Consider the following 14,175-nt stretch of genomic DNA (forward strand, 5'->3'; position numbering starts at 1 on the left):
CATGTAAGCCTTGGATGCATTCTGGCTAAGGACTCGCTTTTGGGGTTTGTACATTTGTTTGATGGGGTTTGTTCGGTTTTTTTAAAAAGTAAAATAAAGTCTAAAAAAAAAATGAATAAATAAAATCACACACAACTTTACTTGAGATGGGTTTGCTCCAGTTAGCTGCTTTTCCACATTCTGTACTTTTCAACTACAGGTAATTGCCAGACAGGCACTTCTTGTAATACCAAGTTATTTATATACTCTGCTAACGATAATATTCAAGAGCACTAAGCATTAATGTTTCACTAACTGAACTGCATGCTTCTAATAGGGTTTAAGTGCACCCACCACAGACCGGCTCTAACAACGCACCTGACCTCTTCTAGAGCCAAATTTGTCTAGATACAAAGAAGTTAATGTTCCTTTCTCAGGAACAAAATGTGTGACAGCATAATTCTGAAATAGTATTAATAGTTTCTTAAACCGCTGCTAGTCCAAATATTCCAGTACTCGGAGACCTTTACACCTTCCCTGTTTATTCTCCGATCTTGTTAGAAAGAAGCCCGTCAAGAAATGAACACCAGCAATTTGATTGTGCTGAATTGATTAACCGAAGTGAGAATGGGGACGAATGGATTATAGAACTCAAGTTGCTCTCAAACACCTTCTCTCCACTGCCAGCACCCTGGGTAAGTTACTGAAATGTACTCACCAAAAGGTAATTCAAATCTTGTGTCCAGCAAAATTTTATGAGGAGTCGGGTTTTTGGTTCCACAGATTTCATCATGCTTCATTACAACTTCTGCCTCCAGCGTAGACCACTCCCCAGGACCTTCCTGTGAATCACAAGCCACAGGTGAATTTTCAAGTCTGGCAGGTCCCTATGCATCAACTCCCACACATTTGCTAAGATAAAAGACTTCAGGAAGAGCCTTACAGCATTCTCAAGGCATAGTAACCGATTTTAACATCAAATGACATCAATTTAGCACACACTGGCAGCTTGTCTTCTGTATCTCCAAGGCCTTTATCAAAACAAGCAGCAAACATCTCCTAGCAGAACTACTGCCTTCTCAGTGGCACTGCAAAGGTAAGGCCTCGAAGGCAGGCATCAAGGAATACCTGGACAGCCAGAGGAACTGAGCAACAACCAGACCTTATGGCCACACTGCTGGGCATCCCCACTCTTTTCTTTCTATGGAACACATGAGCTCTCTCTCCCTGCTGAAAATCAATAATCTTTCAAATAGATGTCCTGAAATTTGAAGTAAAAAACCAAACATGTTCTGCCTACCTGCAAGTTAGGGTAGTTCCAAACATTGGCACATCCCATCTCTTACTTTTTTCAATTCATATCAGACCCTCTGACACCACAACCAGAAGCTTTAAGATGATGTTGTAGAAATGCTCTGGGCCTGCCTCAAAGGCTGTCTTGTATTATCAGGACACCCTCTCTCTTTAGCAGTAACTCATACAAATTTGAGCATCAAACTGAACAGCCAGTCCTTAAGACTTCAGACACTTGTGAATTATGTGCATTCCTTAAGTAGATTAAGCCCTGGTTTTTGAGCCCATGTGCGTGAAGTGAGACTAAAGACCGCTACTTAAGCCCAGTTTTGGTGTCACTATTGGCAGCTTCCTTCAAAAACAAGAACAACGTGATGTCAATAGTCCTCTCCCCTCACCCAGCCTTCCTGACTTCCAAATGGAAGCTTTGCTGAGGAGCAAAGTGTCGGCCAGATTTGTAACCCATTTACTATCAACACTGCAGCTGTCAAAATAAAGCTTTGTGTCAGCTTAACCTCATCAGATTGATGAATGGCCTTCAGAGCAATCCACACAGTCCCAACCAGGGTGTCCCAGATCAGTCCTTTGTTCCATACTTCAACGATTAGGCCCAGGTCCAGCCGACTGATCTCACTGCAACAAAAGAAAAGGCAGCACAGGTGAGAAAAAAAGCGGAATACAAACTCTCTTGTAGGCTCTGCATTAGCACCATGATTATACCAGTGAACTCTTTCCACAAAGCTTTGCCAAGCTACAGAGAGCTTCTGGAAGCATGTGGTTGAGGTGGCTCATACTCACATGGAGCACTAGTTTCTAATGACTGATTTCTCACAGTTCAACACTAACTACACAAAGATTGCAAACTAAACCCCTGAACTGTGCATGAACTGCCGGCTGGGAACTTGTCTCTGCAGCTATGCACACAGGAAGAGGAAGTGTATCTTACGCCAAAACTTAGAGGCAAGCTGTTCTTTGTCATCAGGCACCCCATTTCTAACCCAGTGGGTGTCTCCCTTCCCTTGGCAGCACAGCCACACAACCATGCTCTGGCAGGTCCAAACATGCCAATCTCTACCTGTGAGTGGAGCTGCCACATGCCAAAAGTAACAGTCCCAAAGCCAGCATAGCTTCAGCAGCAGCACTGCCTATTGCTCCAGGCTGTGTTGCATTGCTTCTCCTCCAGCACCAGCTTCTTCTTCCTCTGCAGGACACCACAAGGCTTTGAGCCATGCGGATCTCTGGCAGCAAGAGGCAACACAGCCACGCGACCACTGAGCGTCAAGTTCTTGGAAATACTTATCTGAGGGTTTTCATTAACATCTTCCCTCTCAGTAAGGAAAGGATGCACCTCAAAATCGGTTCTTCTCAATGCTTCATAGCATTGTGCCTCCCTGTTCCATGCCTGCTTAAGAACAACATAACACACACACAGCCCGAATGCTAGTGAAAACAACAAACTAGAGAAGAATCCTGAGCTGTCTGTTGACACATAACTGTCTTACACTTATCATGAAGAAAGACTATTGTTCCTACTTCTTGAGCTCCGGATTTCTCTTTAGTGCACCCACTAATTGCCAAGAATAGGTATCCTGGACACAGAGCTGCGGTCTGTCTGTCCAGATGTACCCACATTAAGTTTACCATGGGAATTTAAAAGCATATGAGTTGCTAATTTCTACAGACTGCAATCATGGCCAAAAAAATCACTGCTGGAAATCCCAGCATCTATTTGAGCTTTGCCCCAGAGACTTCCTACAACTTTAAAAGAGAATATTGTATTTACAAGGTTCAAGACAAACCCTACAGCTACAGCAAAGCACATTAGTGTCTATTTTAAACCTGAGTGATTCTGTTCTTGCTTAAGACACTGGAATTGAGGTCAGGAGTGTCCAGTACTTGTGTGACTCATAGTCTACATAGTTCAAAAGCTATTACACAGCCTTACTATAAGTTTACTGCTAGCATGTTGAAATTGAGTCTCCAGCTCCCTCTGTTTGGATATGGCTACTCAGCAAGGCCAAACTAACAACTAGGCACCTGCACCATCACTGCTCTGTCCTCCCACCGCTTGCCTCTTGAAAGATGATGGCACTAACTGATGGCACTAACTTGCAGTAACAACAGAAACGACTGATTTTGTGCTGGCTGGAATATTGTGAGGCCAGAAAGGAAAGAGAAGGAAGAAATACTCTATTTTCAGGCACACAGTAAAACCATGATCTTTACTTCAAAATACATTGACAGAGCAAGACATTGCACTTAAGTCACCCGACAGGCTTCCATACAGAACTCCACAGGACAGACCACCAAATAAAAATGAAAACTAAAGATTTTCAGTACAGTGGCTTTGGCTGTTTTCGTGTCTCCCTTTCTCCACCTTCTGGCTAGACATAGAATAGCTTCAAAGAACAAAAGAACTGAGGAATTAGGTGTCCCTCCCTTTCCACATGCACAGAGAATTTGAATGAAAGATATTTCTAAGAATTTCAACACCGATTTAACCATCTTCTAAACATCAGTTTGCGCTTTCAAGAGGTGTCTGCTGCCAATGTGCAGTCTTTGTAAAGCTGCTTCAAAATTAGAAAATGTCCCCAAAGAATACATTAAAGTGCTTTACTGGTCTGGTAAATAAGCAAATCTGAAACAACAGAAAAGCCCCAAATTCTGAAGTGTTATGTCTCACAAGGAGTTTGGAAGAAAAAACAACACACACAGACAGAAAGCATTTTCTTGGTTGTAGCCTATTCTTCTACTATGCCTCATAAAAAAAATAAACACAGAGACAGTAAAAACATCCTTCCCTCAGGGAAAAACTACTGTGTTCAAAAGCTTCTTCCAACTCTACAAAGAAGAAGATCAAAGCAGTGAATAGTAGTATTGGAATATCAGTGTAATTTTGCCTGGGACAGCTTAACATACACAGGATCATGAAAAACATGTTCCCTGCCACATGCAACATATTCACTATAAAGAAACAGCAGAACTGTGCTGTTGCCTGGCTAAAGCAGAAATGATAATGGCGAGGTAGTTCAGCTAATATTCTGCTTTCATATCCCCTAGCAACTAATTACGGAGCAGCACAGTGACCTTACAGCATGCTAACTAAGCTCTCAGCTGATATCAGACAGCAGTTCCAGGACATGGTTGAGGGGAAGGAGGAGGAGCAACTGTGAGAGCCATCATCCAACACAAAGCACCATTCTTAAATCACTGGTGAGCAGCCTCTTCTGTGGCTGGCCATGTTTTTGCTCCTGTCCACAGGGATGAGCACAGATCACAGAAAGAATGAGTCAGTAGTTTGGGTATGGGCATATGATTTGGCAGACAGGTACAAATCCCAGCCTTACCCCAGCCCTGCATGGTTCATGTAAGTGATAGCCACAGCCTCTGTCTGACCAGGAACTGCTGAGCTGAGAAGATGGTGGCATTCAGCAACACACGTATTTCACCAGACAAAGGACAGGTTCCAGACTCTCTGTGCAGAAGCACACTCCTCATGTGTTGCTCGAAAAGCAGAGTGCCACCAAATACGGGAGATGGGAGCACAGCTATGATGGCAATACTGCACTGACGCAGGTGAACTCCTCAACCATACGCAAAAGCTTCCACCAACTGCTGCTGGATATGGAAATACACTCACAAAATCCCATGCAGACCTCTTGCTACAGATATCACGTAAACACCTCATGTTAGACTCCACAAGATGAATACCACATTATCATTCCCCTGCAACAGCAGTGTCCATGCCAAGTTCAGAGAAAAGCACTTGCAGCTCAAGATTTAGTAAATTTAGTTCACCTTGTCTTGCAAAGCTATAGAAACAGAAGCAGATGCAATACACGAGTCATTCATCCACCAGCAAAAAAAACCAACCACCATTCTAAAACCAACACTGGGAAATCCTGGCTACATGCGGATCTATGACAACCAAAGCAAATCAGGTACACAGGTCAGTGTGTACAACAGAAAAGCATTTAGGCTGTCACCATGCTGTGCATTTTTTACTTAGTTAAGTACTCCAATTTATACAATGCAATAGCAGTTCCATATAATCATCAGTGCTGTGGAAAGACGCAACCACAAGCACCTCTCATCACTGCGGAACACCGTACTTACAACATGAAGTCCTGTTCCCAGCAGGGTTGGTCACCTCGCACAGCGACTGTCGTGCTTTTCACATTTTGCACTTTCAGGGTCACATACGTATTGAATTTATCTGGGGAATGGGAAACAAAAAGTCATCTCCTGCAGTACAGCCTTTCCTCACATAAGAGCAACATTGCAAGGTTTTCAGTTTACACACTGCACCTCAGGAAACCCAGAACTAAAAGCCCATATTCAAAGACACTGAGTTAGGGACCCAAATGATTTTTAGCTACCATCCAATTTTCAACCACAGTTTCTTAGAAATTCACGCACAAACAAATAAAAACAGTCAATTAAGCACTTGCAGCAAGTCAGGGACAAAGAAAGAGTAAAATCCTGAAGAACACAAACACTTTGTGTGTAAAGATGTTGTTACTGAAATGCAGACAAGAGGAAGAGGAGACAGTCTGAAGGAACAGGGCCCATCATGCAGACTGAAAAACAAACTTGCAAAACATACAAGCAAGAAACAGTTGGACTGATTGTATCATCACTTCCCTTCTGACCCAACTGCTCTCCTAGTTCCACCCTGGTTTTCCACCCACGAATCCACAAAGAAGTTTACAGACCAGCCTGCAGCAGAAGGAAAATGCAGTGATTTGTGATAAATGTGCTAAAACTGATAGGTCAGCTGGTTTAAGCAATATAGACAAGAACCAGATCACACTCACATTTTGCAAGCTTTGTTCAGATGTTTTGCTTTTTATCTTAAATCTGAAGAAAAAGCCTAGAACAATTTTTTCCTAGTGGCTACTATTTTTTTGCTACTAAAACCAAAAGCAGCCAAGCACAGACATGTACAAAGTTTGAATATCAGCATCCAAGAATGAACAAACTCCTTTTTAAGAGGAGTTATCACCTCAGACCTATCTATCAGTTTAATCAAGCCTGGAACAAGACATGTGCTACACAGCTGGAAAGCAATGTACATATTTTAATTCTTCAGTGTTCTGTTCTATCTATTCCCAGCATAAGCTAGATCACAGTCCACTTTCATACTGTCAAAATTTGCATGCATCGTTGTTGCAGGTTACTGTAACATGTCCCAGCATATAGTTTCAAATACCCTAACGGAAAGGGAGGAATGAGAAACTGCATGATCCAGAAGCTTAGGAAGGAGTGGAAGTCATTGAAAGTCAGATTCCCTCATATCTAGCTACATCACTTGCATCTTCACGGGACACTGGGCTTGTCAGGGAAATCACACGCTTCAGCTGAGTTAAACCTAGACTGCAAGACACAGCCGTGAGCAGGTTTCGTGATTAGAGAAAGGATAAGGTACACACTATCTTCCTTCCAGTCTTGGCACTCTGCTTTCCTTCCATGGAAATTCAAGGTTGGTGCACACGCAGATCTTGACCTGACATGGAGTATGGACAAAGAGATGTGGAAAACTTTCCGCTATAACCTGAGGACGGCTAGATCAAGATAATAAACTTGAACAAATAAGTCATGAATACAGCTGTGTAATTGCTTCAGATCTAAACATCTGAATAGGTGTTATTCCAAAGGCAAACTGCTTATTCTTTTGTAAACTGCACATCAAATTTCATTCAATAAACATGTCTGCCTGCTAAGGGATTCCTTGCTAGCTATTGAACCGCAGTGAAATAGCTGCCTAGACTGTAAATTTTGGGTGTCACCAGCTGTTTGGTTTTATTTTATTACACAGACACAAAACCTAGCAGATGGGATTTCAATCCCAAGCAGGGCTAGTATGGACTGGCACATAAGAGAATGAATCAATTCTGAGGCACCATCCAGCAATCCCAATCAGGATCGAGGCGGCACTGAATCCACACAGGCACATACCGGTTCTGCTTGGCAGACATTCTAATATCCTGTTTTTAACAGGGACAGAGGAAGGATGAAAGGGAAGGACATGGTGGGGTGGGAACTGGTGACAGTAAAGGAACGTCTTTGCTCATCACCAGGTCAGGTGAGCAGGTAGGTTTCTTAGCACTGTAACACCAGGTCACAGCCTCAAGCCTTGTACTAACTCAGGCTGCCTGTACTCTCAAGGTAGTTTCTGTCACTCCTAAGGAGAACATGGAGGAGCCAAGAAGAGGGAGATGAAACTGGAGGGAGCAGCACGAGCAGGAGAGTCGGAACAGGTATCCCCACTGTTGCGAACAAGCAGCAGAGCATGGCTTACCTGGTGGTCCTTGGAGTTTAGCTTTCTTTACTGTAAAGAGAAAAAAAAAGAGGCTATTAGTGATTTTGTCCTGCTACAGTCTGTGTCAGAGTGTCACAGTGTCATTAACTGGACAACACCCCCAGTTAAGGTCTGGTAGCTGGAAATCCACACTCATTTTAACAGTTTAACAGATGCAGAGAGAAAAAACGCTTCTGTACCCCATGTCACCTCTCTAAATCAATGCATTTAAAGAATAATCACAGAATTACTGTTTGGGAAGCAATGTCGTATTGCTAACACACAGCAATTTCAAAACCAGTCCTTTGCAAACAGAAGTTACTGATGCTTAGCAAGGCGTCCTTTCATGCTACCTCACTTACAGAGTTACACTCTAGAAGAAATTAACATTTCTTTATAAACAATCTCTCCTAACAGCACAGAGCAGACTTCCAACCACAATTTGAAAATAATCAAGTCTGAATAGTAGCTCTACAGTAGGATGTCTGTAAATCAAATTAACCCACTATGCCAAGCAGCAGTCTTAACTCAAATGTCACTTTTCCTCTGTTAATTTAATTCCAGGACAGTATTTATCAAAAATAGTGGTTAAAACAGCACTGGTTCCTATCTCATCAGATGGAGAAGGTCCATGTCTAGTGGAGATTTTGTTTACCTTTCTCTTTAGCAAGCTCATATCCTCACTGGTATTACTAAGTGTGAGAAGGCATCTCTAGGCTCCAGCTAGTTTTCCCAGTGGAAAACCAACACTAAGAAGAAAACATTTAACAACCTAGGAAGCACAATACACCAGAGAGCAAAAGTATTTAAAAACTGCTGTAGTGAGGTTTCCTCCAGGAAACAGAGCACACAAAACTTAGTAAAGGCTCACAGGGTCTAACTTCCAAGACAAATGTTCTGGAAAGGAATATTAAAAAATAAAATAACATAAAATAACATAAATAAAACAAAATAAAATAAAGACCCTTACACAGTTATGCGCACAGAGCTACCATGGAGTGTGATGCTGGTGAACACCCTCGCTATCTGAGAATTCTCTTTGCAAGCATTTTCAGTGCAGGTAGATGCTTCCATGAAGGAAAAGCTCTACCAGGTATAGGATGAACCAGAAGCATCTCAAGCAAAAGTTAGAAGAGCTGTAGCTTTTACATACACTGCCAAGGCCCACAGGCCTTTAGGTGAAAAATAAATAGGTTCATTTTCTCCCAGGTTCAGGGCCTGAAGCATTCGTGATGCCAAACCTAATGGGGCAAGCAAAACATACAATGGTGGGGGCCAGCATTCCTGCTGACTGAAGATGCAGATTCCTTTTTAATCTCCAAATCAATCAGCCTGTTTAACCACTGAGAAACAGGCAATCTACCCACTTTCTAACTGCCTGTGGATTCCACAAAAAAACAGGCATTTCATGAAATACTGTCCTGAAGTAGGCAGACACCAGCTTATATCTCTGATCCTCCCCTCTCCCTCCCTTTGCAAGAGGCAGGAGACAAAGAAACCAATGCCTGTGCTTGAGGAAAGGGGACGCAGAGCAAGCTTCAGCAGGTCTCTCTCCCAGCTCTTATCAAGTGCCACTGCTGTTAGCAGGGAAGCAGAAGCAATCCCAGTGTGGAAATTTAGCATTATTTCTCAAAAAAGCAGCCAGAGTGGGCCAATGGCTCCTAGACACAGACAGGAGACAATGTCTCTGCAGCAAATGATATGCAAACTAAGAGACAGATGCTGTCTGCACATTGTAGTCTGGACCCCGAAGTATTAAGAGGTTCATTTGATGAAAGGCAGCACGCCTGGCATTGCCCTGGCACGCTGAAAAGGGTGCCCGCAAGTGGCTTCAGCAAGAGCCATCCCAGGGCTCACAGTAACAGGGATATCATCTGGGGAAGCAGCGAGGCTAAATGAAGATCACAAGCCTGCTACAGACCACGTAACAACAGTGTGTTGTATTTCTAGTAAGCACGAAGAATGAACCCCATGCCTCTGGACAATCTGCACATAGTAAGTTACACTTTTAGCTGCAGAAGCATATAAATAAGAGCTGGATCACAAACCTGTGAGTCTCATCTCATCTCACCTTTGCTCTATCTGCATGTTTATACAGTGCGTTCAAAAACATTCCCATGAAAAGCGGCTTGGATATGTTTTCATTTTGTTAGCCCACCAGAAAACACTTCCTATGGGTGTGTGTAAAAATCACTGCAAAGGTGCAGCTCCCATGATATCTCAGGATCAGGACTGGCCATGAGAACCACAAGGGTTCCCCACACGACAGGGTGAATGTCACAGAGTTCAGAGCGGGAAGGAGCTGTTTGACATTGCCAAGTCCCTGTGTTTGTCAGCACAGGGAATTCACAGGTAGGGCATAACATGCAGCACAGCATGCAGAATGTCACTGCCAAAGGACCACAGTAAAGTAGTTTCCCTAGGGAAACTTTTGTACCCACACCTGCTCCTTGTGTCTACTTAGACCTCCTCTATGCTAAGTGCTTAAGAAAGAACACAAAGGGCTAATGAAGTCGTGAAGAAGCCAGATGCATTAACAGTTAATTACAGTGCTGCAACAAAGGCAGAAAACTCATTGCTACTCCAGGGGCAGAAGGCTGAAATCAAGCCATGTGAAACAGTGCATTTTGTAAAATAAAACCTGTATCACAAAAGGAAGAAGTTCTACAGCACTCAGCAACAGATGCAGCTGCCTCTGCATTGCCACAAAGTAAAATCCTGAAGACAAAGTCAGTTAAAGGCACAGATTAGAGATTTCCTGACTCACTCCCATTTATCCCTCAGGCACTTCTGGGCAAGCTGCATTTTTAAGCTATCTGGAAGTGTTAAATTCCATCCAGTTTCAAATGGCTCCTCTCAGCAAACTGGGCAGCACAGAAAGTCAATCCATTCAGAGGCAAACACTGAACCACGCTGAACCATAATCCTCCTACACCACCGCAACACTGTATGGGAAGGACACCAGGGTGAGAATTAATATCATGGAAAATTAGAAAGGAAAGCGAGACTTACTGCTTTGCACTGCCCTGTACGAGCACTGCGTAGTACAGATGCACAGAGATGCACCTGCTCTCGCTGTGCACACAAAGACTCATTCCATCGCTAAAAAAGACTCAGGCATATCAGAGACGCAGCTATTACACCTCAGTTCAAGGAGCTATTAGAAGGCAGATGGGTTGTGCCGAAATAACCAGATGCAAATTAGACAGACAGATATAAAAGCAATGAAAATTGACGTAAACATTCAATTCATCCAGAGTTTTGTTTTTTTTTCTCTGTGAATCTCTCATCATTTTGGTGTCACTCTAAATAGAGAGACAAGGAGAAATTAAGTTGAAGTGTTGCCTGCAACTTAAAAGAAAAATCTACAAATGGATTCCAGATGCTCTATAGCTGTCAGTTACAAAAGGCTGCAGAGTCAGATAGACTCCTAAAGACCAGGAAAGGAAAACATAAGCCAGAATCATTGTGGAAGTGTGGAAAAACAACAGCAGAATGTATAGCAGAGTATTCTTAAACTCAGTTCTACACAGAAATTCTTGCTATCCACTTATTTTTCAATCTGAGGAATAATTCTTTTCCTGACTAGGTGCTCCATACACCAGCAAGAGAATTAAAACTGAGCATGCCAGATTACTGAGGTTCAGACAACACACTGCCCAAACCTCCTAAGCGGGAGGGAGCACACTCATATTCAGTTAAAGGGAACCTGGATGTTCTGAACATTTGCAGATTCAAGATCACCTTTAACATTTGCTTGCAAATCAGGGGGGATGCAGACACAGGGAATGCCTGAGCAGATGGCCAAAAGATTACATCCTAACTAAATCCAGCACATGACTTACGAGCCGGTCACTCGCGACACTACCAAAACAACTCCATCCTTACACATATAAGTGCCATGGAGGGGCTGTGGGAGAAATTAGAAGAATGAAAGGATGTAGTTTAATTAGTGCCCTTAAAGAAATGCAATGCTGAAAGCATTCAGAGTGCACTTTCACGATCAGCAATTTGACAAAGAGCTTCCTCTTCCCTGTGAAATGAATGCACTGTTAATGCATTTTCAAGAACACTCCCAACTTCTACAGTAGCTGACCCTGGCTGAGCAGCACAATCGATACGTATTTCCATTTCACTCTGTGCTTTTCCCACCTTTCCCAGGTGCTCAGACTTCTGTGTGCAGTGACAGGCAGCACTAGGTGCAAAGGTTGCTTAAGCAACATAAATGAGAGACCACAGCAAGCCACTCATACCACCCAAGACTAACTCAACACACCAAATTCATGGCCTGCATGCCTCGCAGCACACATACAGAGGGGAGGGGAATCCCTTCTGGTAGGGAAGCGCTGGCTAAGCAGTGCTCCAGCCCTTTAGGTCCATTCTGTAACTGAGCCCTTGGTGATAATTTTCCAGTCTGAACCTTGCACCAACAGCTATAGCACATGTATTCATTGCAGAGCCAGAAAGTCACCACCTCCTACTTGCTTCTTGAGCCCGTTTATAAAACCCATGACAGGCTGGCGTGTGGCACAAGATTGACACATCTAACAAGGACTGGTCTGTCCCTGGGGATCCTGCCCTGGCACACAGGGACCTCTCCCTCCCCACAAATCAAAACATTTTACATGCGCAGCCCCTGCACGTCCTCACCTCCCACCTGCGGGCGAGGAACCCCTGTCTTTCCCACTACGTGAACCCAAAAAGTGCCCCACGCTGGAGGAAGCGGAGGCCATGTAGTGACTGGAACCCTGATTTTAACTCAAGTCACTGTTTTGTTTCACACGATTCCTGTAAAAGCCCAGCAGCATCAGAGGTACACTACTAAATGCAATTGCACGTGCCATAGCAGAACAGCCGTGCTGACTGTGCCATGAAACTCTCCTCATGCCTTCATAACTCTAAGAAAGAAAGAACTGGATGAAACAGCAGTTTAATGGTTTTCCAAGCCTTTTACATGTTACAGCCACCTTGATATTCCCAGTCTCAGACATGTCCAAAAAGAAAGGCTCCACTGCATACACATACATTCAGAAGGTAAAGATAACTCTGAACTAGCTCAAGGAAGCGCAGAGAAGGGATAATTAAGGGTAATTGCACAGGAAGTCACAGAGACCCACCAGCACTCAGCAGCACCTCAACAGCCTCTGCTGGAACTACAGACACCCCAATGCAGGGTCTGCTTGGGCTCCATCTCCTCCTCATCAGCAGAGCCCTGCTGAGCTGGGGTCCTTAATGCAGCCCAGAGACTAATTCAGCCTCAGGGGCCATACAGACACAAGAGACTAAAGTCACATTTACTACTTTTTTTCTTTTTTGGGGGGTGGGGGGTGGTTTCTTTGGGGGTGGGGAGGGGGTTGGGCTTTTTTGGTTTGGTTTTTTGTTTTTCTGCTGGGGAAAGCAAACCACTGATTTACATATGAACACTGTTCCACTCCAAGCAGGGAAAAGAGCACTTTAAGCCCCAGCGTGAATGATGTGATGGAAACACAGTGAGTACCTTCATGTACCAACAGACATAAAAGCCGAGATTGCATTCACAGTAAACAGAGGATAACATTTTGTTATTGCTTGATGTGAGCGGAAGGCTGGGCTGACCAGAGAACTGCTCTGCTGCCAGAAGGAAGAGCCACTGCAAAATGGCTTACACTCTGCCCAGTAACATTTTGAGAGCAGGAACTAAGCCCAGAGAGCAGGAACATAGCACAGATTTCTATCAGTACCCGATGAACTAAGGTTGCATCTAACGGCAGAATTATTCTTACTTGGTACCTGAAATAGTCCTTCAAAAATCCATCACCCATTTGAAACAGCTGAGGAGGAATCCAGATAGCCTCAGCAGCAAGCCATTAGTACCACTAAATTCACCTCAACTGAACCGAAAGATCGATCTGCTTTAATAAGTAGTCCAGAATAAATGGAATGGACTCAATAAGAGTTTATTAATTTTTAATAGTGCATCAAAATGAAAAGACGAAAGAAATAAAACAACAAAAAAACCCCACCCACTTTTACATTACAGTTCCCATTGATGTAGCAAAAAGCTTTCTTCAATGTGACCATTCTAAATGCCCACAGGATAACCTGACACACCTTTCTCGAGGCCTTGGGAACCACATCAAACAAAGGGAAGGCATGCTAGAGTCAGCAACCAACCACATTTAAAAAGCATCTACCCATCATTCTTGGATTCTTCTCAGGAAGGGGGTTGGGAGAAGATTCTATTCTGCTGCCTGTGGTAGCAAACTGATCTACCCAAGGGATTTCCATTCTGCCAGATGTCTTGAGAATGAATTAGAATCCCTGCTAATTCACATGAATTAGCATCTTCCTGCTCAGATGATCTGCAAATTCATTACCCCGACCACAGGCACACAAAGCTACTAAGTTTATTTGACTTACAATGCAATTTCCAACAAACAGCTTTCTACCACTCACTCCAGCCTTTCTGCCCACTGGACAATGACTGATAGCAGCTGGGACACGTATGGCTGCTTGGAAGGGTTTTTCAGATTCCTGTGCTAAGAGGAGACACACTCTAATACTAACTTCATTTAACTTCAGCACCACTTCATATAGAAAATACAGGAAAGCAGTATGTAAAG

General features: G+C 43.5%; 1 protein-coding gene across 6 annotated transcripts in view; it reads right to left on the reverse strand.

Moving 5' to 3' along the window:
* The window catches only part of UNC13B (unc-13 homolog B), a 212,451-nt gene that overhangs the window by 178,704 nt on the left and 19,572 nt on the right, over positions 1–14,175 (reverse strand). For 4 of the 6 annotated variants that reach the window (XM_030512441.2, XM_030512438.2, XM_030512440.2 and 1 more), the window contains exons 2-5: positions 7,574–7,603; positions 5,389–5,488; positions 1,788–1,905; positions 698–821 (exon numbers count right to left, since the gene is read on the reverse strand). In XM_030512441.2, coding sequence (XP_030368301.1) covers positions 698–821; positions 1,788–1,905; positions 5,389–5,488; positions 7,574–7,603 — 372 coding nt within the window. Of the gene's footprint in view, positions 1–697; positions 822–1,787; positions 1,906–2,070; positions 2,143–5,388; positions 5,489–5,878; positions 5,992–7,573; positions 7,604–14,175 lie in introns of those variants that run through there. The other 2 variants (XM_030512439.1, XM_030512442.1) reach the window with 2 other exon arrangements.

Source organism: Strigops habroptila, chromosome Z (genome assembly GCF_004027225.2).
Source record: "Strigops habroptila isolate Jane chromosome Z, bStrHab1.2.pri, whole genome shotgun sequence".
In the NCBI taxonomy this organism is placed as follows: Eukaryota; Metazoa; Chordata; class Aves; order Psittaciformes; family Psittacidae; genus Strigops; species Strigops habroptila.